The sequence below is a fragment of the Cervus canadensis genome, chromosome 11 (assembly GCF_019320065.1).
Source record: "Cervus canadensis isolate Bull #8, Minnesota chromosome 11, ASM1932006v1, whole genome shotgun sequence".
NCBI classification, from domain to species: domain Eukaryota; kingdom Metazoa; phylum Chordata; class Mammalia; order Artiodactyla; family Cervidae; genus Cervus; species Cervus canadensis.
Genome location: NC_057396.1, coordinates 30,328,876 through 30,345,145, shown reverse-complemented (window position 1 = coordinate 30,345,145; position 16,270 = coordinate 30,328,876). Strand labels below are relative to the sequence as shown.

Sequence of the window (16,270 nt, the reverse complement as noted above, 5' to 3'; positions counted from 1 at the left end):
CAGATAAACGCCTGCCTGCAAGGGGGGTTGGAAGGAGGAAAAGGCTCCTTGGGAATGCCCTGGCGGTCCAGTGGTTAGGACTCGGTGCTGTCACTGTTGTGGCCTGGGTTCGATCCCCAGTGGGGAACTAAGATCCCTAAAGCTAAGAGGTGCAGGCAAAAAAAAAAAAAGCAAAAGGTTCCTGAACTGAAGGGAGGAGCCGAGAGCCGATGGGGGGCTGTAAAGGAACACACTTACAGATCAATAGGAACAGTCATCTGCGTGCCTTCAACATGGGTGTCATCACCTGCTCTCAAGGAGGTCAGCAGAACTGCAGTTGAATGCTTTTCAAAGGGGCAAGAGGTGTGGGTTCCGCAGGAAACGGCTGTGTTCTTGGTCACATTCTGCCCATTCCTGTGGGCAGACTCCACCTCCCGACTCCACCATCACTTTCTGTCCCCTTCCTTCCTGACTTCCCGATTCCCAGGGCTGGCTGGCCTGGCAGCTGGAGGCTCACCAGTTTTGGAGGCAGCTTCTGCTGCGAAGTCGGCAGCAAACTTCTTGAGGACCTCTGCACTGTCTTCCTTCACGAAGAGGCCGATGAAGTTGGAGGAGGTGTAGAGCTCCAGGGGCAGTGGGGCTGAGAACTTGCATTTCCAGCGGCTGACGGTGGTCTGCAGGGCCTCCCCCAGGGCGTCCACCTTGCTGTCCTCACACTGGTGGGGGGGAAACAAGAGGCTTCTTTCAAAGACAAGGGGTGGTGTCTGCCGCTACTTAACTTTTGTATCCTCTGCCCAATACTGGGGGCTGAGGAGGCAGCCCTGGAACCATTGCTCCTGTCTGCAAGGAGGGAGAAGACCCGCAGCCTCCCAGTTACCTGGAGACGGATTATCCAGTGGGTAGACTAAACCAGGGCAATGGACCACCTCCCCCCTCCCTCCCTCCATGCTGTGCTCTGAGCCCCACCAGAATGCAGTAGGGCTGGTCCAGCAGAAACGGAGCGTGAGGGCCACGCCAGGAGAGCGCGCAGCACCCCGCGGTAAGTTGCTGTATTTTCTCTACTGTTCGGCATCATCTGCGCCTTTTCTCTTCAGCCTAAATGATCCAAAGCTGATGCCACCTCTACCCCACAATACTGGGGGAGAATGAGGCTCCAAGAGCTGTGACATCCTCCTCCTCCTACACCCCCACCCCCCGAGCGCTGGAAGAAAGAACAAGAGTGTCTAAAACTCCACGTGTTTTTGAGAAAGATCCTGGGTGACTAAGAGGAAATGATCATCATTTTAATTTTCAGCGTGAATGGTGAAAGACAAGGTGTTAGGAACATATTTTCACCTATAAAAGGGCGTGGGGGATGGAGAATATGAATGAGATTCTGGAAAAACCACCCAAAATATTAGAAAAACATATTGTCTTAAAGTGTGATCATTCTGCCTAATCGTGACTATAGCTGGATACATCTGTTATTCTCCGTCTCTGCAGAGAACCAAAGGGGAAGAAATGTGTTTACATTTACTGGAATGAGAGGGATTTAATTCAGTCACTACCTAAGCTTCATGAGGCTAGAATTATGGGTCAGGTAACAATGTCAGGAGAAAGGTATCTCCTTCCATTTCTAGAAAGACCTCTAGCATGGCAAAACCTGTAGACAGTGTGCAGGAGACCAGAGTCACTTCCCCATCTATAGACTACACTTCTCACCCCCAGCTTTCTAATGCCTGCTCTTTCTTTGTCAGAGGGGAGGGAGACGATCGACAGGGGGAAGCCAGGTTAGAGAACCCATTCCCCTCATGGCTGCCAGAACAGTGGGTCACACAGTGGGTCAGGCTTGTCCCCTGGGTCCTGAGGAGCACAAGGTCACCACAATGCTACACGAGACCTGGTGTGCTCCTGGGTATTGGCAGATATTAGAAAGAGGACAAGGGACTTTCCTGGTGGTCCGGTGGTAAAGAATCTGCACCTCTGTTGCAGGGGGTGCAGGTTCAATCCCTGATGGGATAAGTAAGATCCTGCATGCTGCATAGCACACCCCGTCCTCAAAATAGAGGAGGACGACTGGGGTGAGCAGCTGACCTCACTGATTCCCCCAAGGTTCATTCCGCTCTGGAGTCATGACTGTTTCTGCCAACATCCTGTGAGGCTCCCAGCTTTGATCCAGTCCCTCGGGGCCCGATGGATGCGGGCACCCTGGGGTGGGGGGTGGGGGGCGGGGGCTGTGGCTCACCATGAAGAACTGGCAGAGGGTGATGTGGGGGAAGATGTTGTGCGCCTTGTTCTTGCCGCAGATCTGCTTCGACTGCTGCCAGAAGTCGGAGAGCTTCTGTGCTAAGGGGCCGGTGGGGCGGAGGTAGAGGACGTACTCCCGGGGCAGGGGGTCATCCAGGAAGGGGTCGCCGACGTGGGAGAACAACCTGCCAGAGAGACAGGGGGGCCGGGCCGGCCTCACTTGAGGACCATGGAAGCCAAGGGAGAACCGAAATCAAGATCCATCCTTTGCAGCCTCCACCAATCACACACTACAAGCGGGAGGGTCTTTGGTTTTGTACTTTAAAAAAATCTACCTCTCACTTTGTTACAAAGCTCACACTTTGTAACCAACTCTCAGATGCACCAACATCTCTTCTCCTGCCTGTCCTATTTCATTTGCATCCCACAGCTCCCCCCTAAAATTCTAAGGCCACCCTCTCCAGGAAGCATTGCGGATCACCTCCAAATCCTTTCCTAGGCCACCAGTACTGCCTGTCCCTCCAGCTTGGTCTACGCTTAAACCCACATGCCTCCAAAGACAAGGGAAGCTTTGAGGGGGCCGCTTTGCGGGGTCGGCCCTGGGCCGTCCTATCCTGTTGGAAGGTCAGTGGATGTTTGTCACCTGATTTGTCCAGTATCTACACTGTATCTTTAAGTGACTGAGTGGGAAGCGGGGGTGAATATCATGACAGAGACCACATCTTGGAAATGCTCTGAATTTCTTTCAACAGCTCTGAGGAGAGCACACTCTGGGGCCAGGGCACAGGGGGCAAATGGCTTGTCACACGGCCCCCTCTCCTCGTTGGAAGGGCCCATCAGAGACAGGCTGCACGTCCCCGCTCAACCACACACACACACTTGGGATTAATTACATGCTATTTTCTCAATTTATTTATTTTATACCAACCAGTCACATGCTGCCTGAACGCTTCTTCCTCCTGTGGATGCCAAGGCTTTTTGTCTGGAAAGAGAAATCAGATTTCTATTGTTAGTATTTTTAGCCTCCTATCAGCTTTTCCCACTGCAGTGACAAAGCTGGGTGTGAGGCAGGCATGGTGAAGCCTCTTCAGGGGTGTGGGGGAGAGACACCTGCAGCAGGGTGTCCCCCCAGGGGTCACAGCAAAGTGTGTGGACCTTAGAACCTGTGATTAATTTCCATGTCATTAGCATTCAATTCGCATGCAGCCTGACAGCGCATGGCATCTATTTTTAGCCACTTCCACATCAGACTTTTATTTTTGCTTCCCTAAAGGTTGTCATGTCTTGCTTTTCCCCCCTTCCCTTTCACCCACTCACTTTTCCTGACCCAGATCCCCTGCAGAGCCCTTCCTCATTTGCAGCCTTTTGGCAAAGTATGCTAGAAAGTGGTGCTGGGGCTGTTAAGACTTGAGGCTAACTGCCCACAAGGACAATTGGTCTGGTTCAATCCAAGGCCTCCTCCCACTTTCCTCCAATCACCACCAGCATTCTCAGACTGGATCCAGAGTCTCCAACAACTTTACAGACATCTCTGGGGACATGTAGCACTGGGTAAAGGCTTCCCAGGTGGCTCAGTGGTAAAGAATCTGCCTGCCAAGGAGACGACGGTTCAATCCCTGGGTCAAGAAGATCCCCTGAAGGAGGAAATGGCATCTCACTCCAGTATTCTTGCTGGGAGAAATCCCATAGACAGAGGAGCCTGAAAGGCTATAGTCCAAGAGGCTGCAGAAGAGGCCAACACAACCAAGCAACTGAGCGCGCACACAGCGCATGGTAAAGGGGACTGGCCAGAGAAGGGAAGCTGTCAGGCCCACTGCTGGAGAAACACTCAGGAGTTCTGTGTGCAGCGGGGCAGGCTCGCAGGGTGGTCCCGGCAGAAGGTCACAGCCTTGTGCTCAGGCATCTGAGGACAGCCCTTCTGAAATGTCAGCTAGGGTCTCCAAGAGCCACAGTTCTGGGTTTGCACCCAGTTTTGCTATTTTTCCATCCATTCATGCATTCAAGTTTATGACTGTTTAATATATACATCTTGAATTGCAATGACTTTGTCAGCACTGTGCCGGGTTCTAGGAATACAGTGAAAATCGAGACTTATATGGCCCCTGGCCTCACAGGGTCTTCAGCCAAACAGGCACGACTATGTTCATTGCACAGATAATTATTTAATCACATTGGTGGTCAATGCAACGAGGGAAGGGCACAGAGAACCCTAAGTGCATAGGCTGGAGGCACCTGACCTGGGGAGGGAGTGGTGGTATGGGTGTGGAGGCTATGGAGATAGAATTCACCAAGTACCTCTCCTCTACAAGCAAGAAGCCTTGAACAGTGCCCTTCACACTGGAGGTGATTAATAATCAATTACTCATGTCCGTTTACACTACCCCAATTCGGGGTCTTTGGGAGAGAGGAGAGAGGGGAGGATTTTCTAGTTTAAACTGATGCTCTTCCCAAGCATCCTCTTCCCGATTGGCTGCTGAACCCAACTCCTCCTTTCTTTCCCTGGTCCCTCTATGGAGCACTGAGAACCGATGACGCCATGACAATCACAGAGGGTCAGGTTGGAAGGGACCTCAGACATCAACTAGGGGCCCAGCTGCTTGACGAAGGGAAATTCAGGTGAAGGAAGTACAGTCATGTAATCAGGACAGCCAGATTCAATCAGTGAGCGCCGGGTGAAGGGCAGACTCCAGCCTGATTCAAGGCCAACCCCAGTTGTTCTGTTCCATGGTCCAAAGAGAAATGCCTTTCCCCCCACAAAAATCTAAGCACAAATACCAAATGATCAGAATAAAAAATCTGCACAGCTAAGCAGAACAGCATTCTAAAAGACAAGCCTCCTTACAGTAAGATGAGGGTATGGAAAAGCAAGACAGACTCCTTGGAACCCCTTGGAACAGAGACTGGTGCAGAAAAACGCTGGTAATGTAGGAAATCCCACTTCCCCACTCCTGGATATGGCACGTAATTGTTGCCAAGATGCCAGCCCTGTTTCCTTTACCACTTCCTAGACAGAGGCCACATGGTCTTTTAGAGGTTAGAATGTCCAAGAGATTAAGCTCACCAAAAAAAGCCCATCATCTCAAAAACAACTGGGAAAAGGAAAGCTCACTCATACGATGTGCTATTTATAACAAGGATCCATTTTTTTCTAGGTTCTTCCTCCAATGAAATATATCCTATCTGAAGTTTATTTTTCCTTAAGCACTAGGAACATCCTCTAGAAATGAAAGCTCTCATTAAATTACAGTCCCTGCAATTCAAAAGCCAAGTTTTGGGGAGGATTCAGATACAACTGAGAAAGATAACAAAAGGTCTGGGTATTAAGGCTGTGGTGAAAGGTGAAAGAAACCCAAATTCTTCTTTCTGGAGAAGGCTGAGAGGTCTTCAATTTTAGGGAAGGTTATCATATCTGATGTACCTTCTCTCATGAGGGTCAGCTAAAGTAAAACGCCTTTTGGCCATATCAGAAGGAACTCAAGTTAGACAGCAGTAAGAAGTTTCTTGGCAGTAACATGCTTTGAGGGCTTCTACCCCTGGGTTGGGAAAGCCCCCTGGAGAAGGGAATGGCAAGCCACTCCAGTATTCTTGCCTGGAGAACTGCCATGGCAGGGGAGACTGGCAGGCTACAGTCCATGGGGTTGCAAAGAGTCGTACTCAACTGAGCAACTAAACACACACATACACACACACAACATGCTTTAAAGTGGCTCTTTGGTTTGGTTTTGTTTGGGGAGTTTCTAGAAAGTAGTTACCGACCTGACCCAGGTGTGTGATTCTCTAGGCAGGAGGCCGTGGAGGAGGAATAGCATGGCTTCCCCAGGGTCCTGGGCTCTGCTGCTCCATCACCACTGCCAGGCTGACAGTGCTTTGAGCTGAGTTTGTTCCCAGAACTCTGCCCCCAGAACACACTGAACACGGGTGGTAGCAGAACGTCTCCCCGCTGCAGCCCGCTGAAGAAAGCCTGTTGCCATAGAGTTCCCACCTCCAGGGTCCATTGGTGGGGCCGGTGCCAAGAACGGTGGGGCATGGGGGGTGGACCCCGAACCCCAGGCTGAGCTTGGACAGCTGCTACCCCTCAGAGGGACGCAGAAGTCGGCAGAGCGCACTGGGCAGATAAAGGGGGAAATACCCCTTTACATTCCAAGGACTGCACTCTAGTCTCTGGATGACAGCCGCTCATTATTTTAGACGGCACTTTCGTGGTTAGCATCAGAGAAACATGTGAGCCACTGAGGTTTTGCTATTACATGAGAACACAAATTTGACTTTGGACCCTGGTTCTAACCTTCCCAGTTATGTCGAGGGTTCATTCTTAGCAGTGTGTGGGGGAAAAAAAAATAATGATGCAAACTCTAATGCGTGCTAATAATGGGCAAGAAAAGCACAAAGCAGATATAAGCAATGGCTCATCAAAAAAACCAGGCATGGAGCTGTGAGGAAATCAGCCAGATGGGGAGGACCCAGGAGCACCCAGGGACGGCCATGCTTCACGCAGCCAGGATGGCCAGGACTCCTGTCTGCCTGCAGATCTGGCCTCTGCCCGCAGCTCTGCTGAGTTTCGGGTCCACCATAGATCTGGCCCCAGAACCACAGTTCTATCCAGACACCACGGTCACATCTGTGGCAGGCAGAGCAGCATCCTTCCTTCCTCCCCCACACCCACTTGCCCTCCATTCTCTTGATCTCCTTCTCCTCCCAAGGAACTCTTACCAGGAAACCAAATGTAAACCAAGAATAAAACCAAGAGTTTACTGAGTGTTGTTTCTGATCTGAAGTTTGACTGGTTGGCGTCCTCTCAGAAACCATGGTCTCTGGGGCCCGTGGCTGAACTCAGGCCTGATGAGTGGAGTCGGCTGGTCCCATGTCTGGGCCCAGCAGGATCCGCAGCCCCTCTCTCCAAAACACAGGTTCTGAGCCCAACTGTTATTTCCTGCTTAATTGTCACCCAGGCTGACTTCCCCTGCAGCCACTCTGGTGCTCTGGGTTCCACTGGCGGCTCTGACACTCCCAGGAGGTCAGGTCCTCCCAGCCGAGCGCCAGCTGTGTGCCAGGCACTATGTTCTCATCAGCAGGTGGAGGAGGAGGAAGCACGATCCTCATCCTCAAAGAGTTCACAGTGTCAAGACACACAAGCGGCTTACACGGTGACATGTTAATGGCCGTGATAAAAGCAGTGCCAAGTGTGCTAGTGCTGGGGTAGCTCAGAATAGGGGGCTGCTGACTCGGGTAGGGGGGCTGAGCTTCTCAAACTGTCCACAAAGCCACTCTAGGTCAGCACACCAGAGCCAACTCAGGAAATTGTTAACTTCTGAATGCAACAAAGTCACCCTCTTTATCTGTTGAGCATCCCCCATAAGCTACGAGCTCAGCGTAGTTCCAGTTTCATTCTTTTAAATTTTCATCTGGTATTGGAGTACAGTTGATGTTTTAGTTTGAGATGTGATTCAGCAAAGTGATTCATTTATAAGTATACATGTATCTATTCTTTCTCAAACTCTTTTTCCCATTCAGATTGCTATGTAACATTGAGCAGAGTACCCTGTGCTATATAGTAGGTCCTTGCTGGTTATCTGTTTTAAATATAGCAGTGTGTACATGTCAGTTCCAAAGTTACAGTTTCAACAGATGGCTTTCTTGTATTTCCCCTGGGGTCTTATCTTTGTGAAGCTGGGGTTTTGGCAACTGTTGTAGCAAAAAGCAAGTACCCAGTGTGGCCCAATGGGGAACAGGAAATAAGAGTGGCAAAGTCCAACCTGATCCTAAGGTTTGAGCAGTTGTGCAGTGCCCAACAGATACATATATCCCGTTAGTAAGTAGTTGTGGTTCTTTAAGAATGAAATTAAAATATTTTTCTTTCAATTTTATGTATTATTTTTTCATACAGCCTTTAAAGTTGTTAGGAGCAATTAACTGAGTTGTTTGGGTTTAGCTATTAAACACACAAAACCATTAGGTATTTCTGTTGGTCTACAGGCTCTATGTAAAAATTACTCACACACTCAAGGATGCTGTGAACTGAAAAGGCTGCAATCTGTCCAAGAAGAAACAATCCTTAAACAGAGAATCAGAGCTGGCTAGAGAAATTCACAAGGAGAGAAGGGTATCTGAAGCGAAGACCATGTCAAGAACTACTATATGAAGGTGAGAGACAGCACTGTATGTGTAAGGAAGTTGGAATTTGGTGATACTAGACCAAAAACGGTAATGCTCAAAGAAGGTGAGGATAAAGCTGGAAAGGTTGGAGGGGACAGCTCACAAAAGTCTTCATGCCATTTTCGAGCTTCGACCTGATGGCTTTATGCAGTGGGGAACAATGAAGGCATGATCAGATATGCGTATGAGGGACAGATTTAAGGGAGACTAAACCAAGTGTTGGAGACGATTTAAAAGGCCTTGGCAATCGATCAGAAGAGGGACATTGAGAGACTGAACTATAATGAGGATGGGGATATTAAGAAAGATGTTTGGACTGTTGATTGAGCGAAGCTTGGAGATGGATCAGCAATCATAGCTTACAGGCTTATACGGATGGTGGGGACACCCCTAACTGAGAATGCAGGGTAGAACAAGTTTGGCCTGGGGTGGTGAGTGATGAGTTGTTATTGTCCCCTGGAGAACCTAGGTGTCTCGGCTAACTACAGCTAGACCAAATACCATTAACAGATAGCAGGTCTAGGTATAAGGTGCCATGTCCCCAAAGTTTTCTCTGTTAGCTTGACAATGATTCCTTGTTTCTCTGTTTGAAAGCCAGACACTTCTTTTTGGCTACCGACCGAATTCCTATTTCCTATCTAAGGAACACCTTCAGCTCCCAACTTGTTCAGTACTGAGGTGAGTAAATGCCATCCTTGGCTCAGGCAGATAGGTTATCAGCCCCAGGTTCTTCAGGCTGACTCATCTCTCACTCACAGAGGGGAGTTAATCTTTCACTTTATTGCACCGGACCACTCTCAAATATCTGACACCTGCAGTGATAAACAACAGGCAGCATATATACAATGGAAAGAGCAGTAACATTCCCTCGAAATAGTAAGACTTTGATTCAACTGAGTAGAAAATGAATCTGCTGAGCTTTCCAGTTACTTGAGGTTGTGCGGTGCTTGGCTTTGGTTTGCTGGTAGGTGTGTGCTCATGGTCTCAGCATCCCATAAGCTCTGTGCAATGGTTCTCTGTGACCTACTCATTTGTGAAGAAAAGATACAAGAGGTCAAGTGTATAATCCTCCAAGTGGACAAGGCTACCTGGGCAACCAAAGTTGAATTATATCTTTCTCTTATGTAGCTAAGACAATCTCAACTTAGAAACATTTACAGCTAATATAGAATTTTTTTTAAATGCTCTCTACTTCTAAGATACCAGTTGTTAAATTTTCCACATCTAATACTATGAATTCAATTAAAAGATGACCTAATTAATCAGATATCTCATTCTTTTCCCTGGATCTGCACCAGACTGGGGCAAACTTGGAACCCAACTTCTGTTTTTCTTGGTTGGAGAGTCTTGTCATATAAAGAAGCCACTGGTGCCCCTAAGCAAAACTGAGGAATTTTAAAAGGGTGTCTGTATCTGAAAAACAGACACTGTCTTGTAATGTGGTTTTAGATAGAGATACAGAGACTTTTATTGTGCTCCATGAGAGTCACCCGCTCAGTGCCAGCTCCTTCACGGCTGATTTGCGGCAGCTTGAGCCTGCCTGAAGCTGACGGCTATCCTGAGAACAAAGGGCAAGCGGGTAATTCTGCATCTCTGTTTCTCGTAGGAGAAAAATAAGGACGAGGATGTCAGTGGCAGAAGGCCTTCTATGTACCAGGCACTCAGATGTTAAGCCTTGTGACAAAGGGTGAAGCCAGTACTATGAGGAGCCTCTCTGGACCTGGGTGGCTCTTCCCTGACAGGTCAGCTGTCCAGTCATCTCTGTGGCTGTCCCAACCTAAGGGTTGGTTCTGGAGACAGAGATCAAAGTCTGCATGAATCAAAGGAGTAAAACACGAGACTTAGCATCTCAGCAAGCAGCCTCCAAACTCCATCCTCTCTGGAATCTCGAGGAGAAGCGAACCCTAAGCCTCACTGGGTGTGATCCTGCAGATCTGGGATGCCTTCCAGGTTGGAATGGAACTTCTTGGGAAGAGAAAATATCCCCCATGAGCAGCAACCCCATCAGGACCAGCAGGGTATGAGGATGGGGCGGAGGAACACAAAATACAGAGCAGACAAGGGTCCAGGCTACTCTATGGCCAGTGATGGAGAGGATTTGAGAGCAACCAAAGTAACCCCCTAAATTTACATCCTGTAGCCCTCTCACCCATTACTGCCTATTAATCGAGACTTCGGTTTCTGATATGGTTACCCTCTCAGCTGTGATAAGTCACTTCAGTTGTGTCTGACTCTGTGTGACCCCACGGACTCAGCCTGCCAGGCTCCTCTGTCCATGGATTCTCCAGGCAAGAATACTGGAATGGGCTGCCATGCCCTCCTCCAGGGGATCTTCCCAACCCAGGGATCAAACCCACGTCTCTCATGTCTCCTGCATTGGTGGCCGGTTCTTTACTGCTAGTACCACTTGGGAAGCCCACCCTCACGGCTACCAGTGGCCAATAAGATCCATATAGACTTAAACCCACTTTTATTTGATCAAAAGCCAAACACACATGAGGGACCATATTTAGCTTTGTGGAGCAGCTAAGAGTCACACAAGCCAAGAAGGGGGAAGAGGTGGCATTTTAGTAAAAGTCAAATAAAAATCAAGGACTGGCCAAGTACTATTGCCCTAGTGGGTCCCTGCAGGATCTAGAACATGGGCGCTGGTTTTCAGCTGCCTGGGAGCTTTAATTTTTTTCATCTCCAAAGAGGAGATGCTGAACACACACACACACACACACGCACCTGGGAGCTTTAGTTTTTTTCATCTCCAAAGAGGAGATGCTGAACACACACACACACACACACGCACCTGGGAGCTTTAGTTTTTTTCATCTCCAAAGAGGAGATGCTGAACACACACACACCTGGGAACTTTAGTTTTTTTCATCTCCAAAGAGGAGATGCTGAACACACACACACCTGGGAACTTTAGTTTTTTTCATCTCCAAAGAGGACATGCTGAACACACACACACACACACACACACACACACACACACACACACACACACACACACACACACACACACACACACACACACACACACACACACACACACACGAGGCTGAGGAAGAGAGATGGGACTTTTAGAAAGTGTTTTGAGGTCCTCAGAAGCAACAAAAAGTGATACACAGTGACTTTGTAGCTGCAAAGCATCTTAGGATCATCCTGTCCATTCCTCCTTAACCAGACAAGCTTGTACTTCCTTCCAGGGATCTTTCCTGTCTGTCTCTTACAGAGCTTAAGAAAAGGGGACAACAGTGTTTCTTTTTTGCTCAATAATCTTTGTGCTGGGAAAGTTCTTCCAGCTGTGCCCAAACTCAGGCCACATTTTCTGTACCTAGGAGACTTGGTCACTCTTTCCAATATAACAAAATCATGGATTCTGTCATTTTTACACAAGGGATTCCGGCTACTTTTTGTCATCACGGCCAGTAAGATAGGCTTGCAAAGACCCAGGCAGTTCAGTCTAACAAGCGCATCTCTGGCCCCCTCCCTGTGAAGCTGAAGGAGGTCAGTGAGAGGCCTGTCAATATACATAAACCCTAATGGGCCGACCCATTTCCTTCAGAGGAAATGAACCTAATGGAGAAAGCTATATTGATCATAAAGACCCAATTTCACAATCAGTCTCCTGGTGGTGAACCCTTTCAGTTGGCCAGGGCCTAATGGCCTGTCTGAGAGCCGTGCATCTAACAATCAATGGGACAGCAGGCCTGCCAGGGGGCTGGGGACGCTACCACCAGGAGGCCGACCAATGGGAGGAAAAACCTGTGGGCTTTTATAGAGAGCTAATCTGAGAAGGAGAAAAAAACTGCTGAGCTTTTTGGGGGTTTAAGAAGGCCTTCCAATGGAAGAACTTCAACCCGCGGTGATGCCCTTCTGTCTCTCCATCAACAAGGCTCTACTTCCCAACCCATAAAGAGTCTATTAGGCAGCTCTCCTCAGGGGGCAGTTAGCAGGGGAAATGCAGCTCGGGTCCCCTGATGTTTTATGTGGTGGGGCCCAGCAGCCCACGGGAGAGGCCATATTTTGTTATTGCTAAGAAGGGGCAGGGGCTCTGGCCTCTGCTGTAGGGAGGCAGCCGTTTGTAATGGGGAAACCAGCCATTAGACCATGGGTGGTGACATAAGAAAATACACTTCTCTGCCTCTGCTATAAGTCTCCCTGGGATCTAGACAAAGACTGTTCCTCCTCCTGAGATTGATGCGTTTTTGCACAGAGGCAACAAGGCAGTGTCTGCTGTGTCAAAAGGGGCACATTCTCAGGAGCCCACCTCTTACTAATTGTGGTACTGTGGACAAGTTAATTATCAGAAGGTTCATTTTCCCAGTCTCTTCAATGGGGCTAACAATACCTACCATGCGATATGATGATGATTAATATCAATATCAGACCATTTGAAGAGCTCGGCACAGCGTCTGGCATATATTCGGTGCTTAAAAATAACATCTGCACAGACGCCTATGCATATTATCTAACAATCTTTGCTATTTGCCCAGAATAAATGTCTGTGAGTTCCATGCTAATAGGAATATTTCAAGACTGGGCAACAGAAGACCCAGATCCCTTCTCTGCTAAAAACAACCTACAACCATTTTTGAAGGTCTTGAGCAGTATATGAGATTGGAGAGAGGAGAGAAATCTTCCCAGAGAAGGCAGTAACACAGGAAGAGGCACGGAGGGAAAACCAGCCAGTGATACGTGGCTGTTATGGAGAAAGTCTACAGGGGAGCTCTCACTGAGTGGGACACAGCCCAGACTGCTGGGAGGCAGCAGGAGAGTTCAGCCTCCTTCAGCAAGGAAGTTGGGAGTCACTGAGAGGCCCCGAGCAGGGGAGGGACAGAGTTTCCTCTCACTGAAGGAATCCAAGGGAAGGAGGGACAGCCAGCCCCAATCTGGGTGTCTGTGGTCATCAGGTGCTGGGGAGAGACTGGTCAGGGTTCCCTTCCTCCTCTGAGATCCTGTTACTGGCTCTCCCTGTGGGGCCTGTGTTCCCCAGGCCGAGGGGGAATACGAGCTGAACCACATCCCAAAGGAACAGGGTACAAGTATCGAAAGTTCAATCCTCTGTGCATGCTGAACTACTATTATTCCCTGAGAAACAGAAGCTCAGAAACCACCTCTCTTTGGGCCAAAGACACACAGCAAGCTGGGGACCCACGGATCCCGGAATCAGGTGAAAGGAAATCACCAGTGTTAGAGTCACATGTGGCCCAGTTCCCTGCCTGGAACAAGTTCTCAATAAAAATGGCCAAGATTTATCTTTTGATGACAATCTCCTCTGTCCTCTCCAGGACACTTAACCATTTCTGAGAACTTTCGTACACTTTTCCTCCTCTAAGAGAGACTGGAGGATGAGAAGTGGGTTGGTGCTCTAACAAGTCGCTGCGTTCAGTTTTCACATTAATGCATCGGTCTCTGACTGTCAGTCCAGAAGATTCTGTTTCTAGGTTACGGGTTCTAGAGAAAACCATGGAGATCAGGCACCCCTGGGAAGGGGTGGGGGGTGGAGTGTCTGTTGTGCAGTCTCTGTCTCCCTGCATAATAGAGGGTACAGTGGGGGGCGGGTGGTGGCAGTTAATAAAGAGCCACAGGGAGCCCCCAGACGCCTTTCAGGCTGGCGGCCCAATGTGGAAGTGCTCCGAGGTGGACAGGGAAGCTCCTGCAGGAAGACACAGGAGAAAGGACTGCCCCTGGGGAGGTGGAACTTGGGGGGGGTGGAGAAGGACAGGGTTCACCGATAAACAGGACGGTAGTGCTGAGGCTTTGCTCAAGATTTCTATATAATCACTCCTGGACCCTCCTAACTGCCCTGAGAGGTAGACAGGGCATCCATGTTATTTTCATTTCACTGATGAGAAGGCAACAACAGAGAGGTCAAAATTCTTATTCAGCTCACACAGCAGCATGACTGTGGCTTTAGCTTGCTCTTTTTAAACTTTTTATATTGGAGTACAGCTGATTAACAATGTTGTGATAGCTTCAGGGGCACAGCAGAGTAACTCAGTCATACATGTACATGTATCCATTCTCCCCCAAACTCCCTTCCCATCCAGGCTGACACATGACACTGAGCAGAGCTCCATGTGCTACACATTAGGACCTTATTTCACCTGCTTTTTCATGAGCTCTGAGGTACAACTGAGTCTATGAGGTTAATCTTGGCCACGACGATTGGCAAGCGGGAATTATCACATATGGAGGGAGCTGCCCCACCTCCACCACCACCAAAAAGGATCTGGGAGAAACAGATGAAAAGGAGGAGTCACTCCAGGTTGCAGAAACTAATTTTTTTCCTCCTCCCATTTCCACCTCCCTCCCTCTCCAAGTCACTAGCATCACCTAAAAATACTTAAACACGGATGGCTTTTAGTCCCTCTGAAATGGTTTCAGCCCAAAGCTTCACAAGAGGCTTTGACTCACAGTGTGTGGGGGTCAGAGAAGAGTACAGACCAAACAGAGCCGTCGTCGCTTCACACCATCACCGCATACCTCTTCACACAAGCCAAGACGGAGTGAGTGTTTACTAGGAGCCGGGCACTGTACCGACGTTTTAAATAGAAATGATCTCATTCAATTCCCTCACCGAACAGGTGGGAAAAGTGAGGCTTAGAGAGACAGGATAATAGAAGGAGGCCAGGAAGAGGGAGGTATGGCATTCAAGTGTGTGCTGAGGAGCACACACGTCCTCGGAGAAGACAGACGTCAGGACCAGTGCGGCCACCCTGCTTCCGGATCACGGTGAGGTGAAGGGCAGTGATGATCTTCCATGGAAACTGGCTACAAAACTCGACGGCGCTGCCTTCTCACAACTAATGGATCATGGTGAGGTGACGGGCAGTGATGATCTTCCATGGAAACTGGCTACAAAACACGACGGCGCTGCCTTCTCACAACTTGTGACGGTTCGTTCGTTTGTTCATTCACTCAGTTAAACATTCCATCACCAGCACGTATCACGTCCAGCTCTGTTGCTGGGCACTGTGCTAAGGGCGGTGAATATAATGATAGGAAACCATGGCCACTGACCTTAAGGGAAGTCACCCTATGACCAATTCAACAAGTAGGTATCAGAAAGAGGAGGAAGCCAACGTAATTAATGGGGCACCTAACATATGCTGTGCATCTGCAGGTATCAGCTTGTATGATTCTTAAGCCAATTTGATGGAGTGGCTATTACTGCCTCCATCTTATACACAAAGAAACCATGATGCAGGAAGATTAAGAGCGTTGCTGAAGGCACACATAAGTCAGTGACAGTTTGGCATTAAAACAGGTCTTGTTTTCAAACCTCTGTTCTTCCAGTCAGCATCCCATGTCCCTGCCCCACTCCCATTCTCTCCCTCCACTGAATGATGGAAGTCAGGTACCATGTGGATAAACAAAAATAAGCCTTGGATTTGAAGAATTAAGCTGAGGGTCTTCCCCCAGGAGGATGCGTTATTATCATGGGATTCTTCAGTGGACCTCTGAAGAAGGATGTGAGGCAGAGACACCACTGAGTCTTGTGAGTGAGCCACAGTCTACCAGGCCCAATCCCATTCTGCCACCCACTTATTTGAAGAGGTATTTGTGGCTGCAGAGGGTGAAGAGAAAGGGAACCCTCCTACACTGCTGGTGGGAATGTAAACTGATGCAGCCACCATAGAAAACAGGAGGAGGCTCCTCAGAAAACTAAAGATGTGATCCAGAAACCTCACTCCTGGCCATGCATCCAGACTAAACTATAATTAAAAAAGATAACATGCACCCCAATGTTCACTGCAGCACTATTTACAATAGCCAAGACACAGAAGCAACTTAAATGTCTATCAATAGAGGGATGGATAAAGACGTGGTACATATATACAATGGAATACTACGTGGCCATAAAAAGAGAATAAAATAATGCCATTTGCAACAACATGAATGGACCTAGAGA

The 16,270-nt window shown here is 48.7% G+C and overlaps 1 protein-coding gene and 1 long non-coding RNA gene across 2 annotated transcripts in view; one reads left to right on the top strand and one right to left on the bottom strand.

Annotated features, from left to right (window-relative positions):
* Positions 1-16,270, bottom strand: part of UBASH3B (ubiquitin associated and SH3 domain containing B) — a 150,897-nt gene that overhangs the window by 33,850 nt on the left and 100,777 nt on the right. Inside the window, exons 2-4 of the mRNA XM_043481080.1 lie at positions 3,134-3,187; positions 2,204-2,390; positions 497-695 (exon numbers count right to left, since the gene is read on the bottom strand). Of these exons, the coding sequence (XP_043337015.1) occupies positions 497-695; positions 2,204-2,390; positions 3,134-3,187 (440 nt within the window). The remainder of the gene's footprint in view (positions 1-496; positions 696-2,203; positions 2,391-3,133; positions 3,188-16,270) is intronic.
* On the top strand, positions 8,210-10,587 carry LOC122449487. Its single transcript, XR_006271948.1, has 3 exons — positions 8,210-8,346; positions 8,953-9,036; positions 9,965-10,587. It is a non-coding gene; the product is annotated as an uncharacterized LOC122449487 (long non-coding RNA).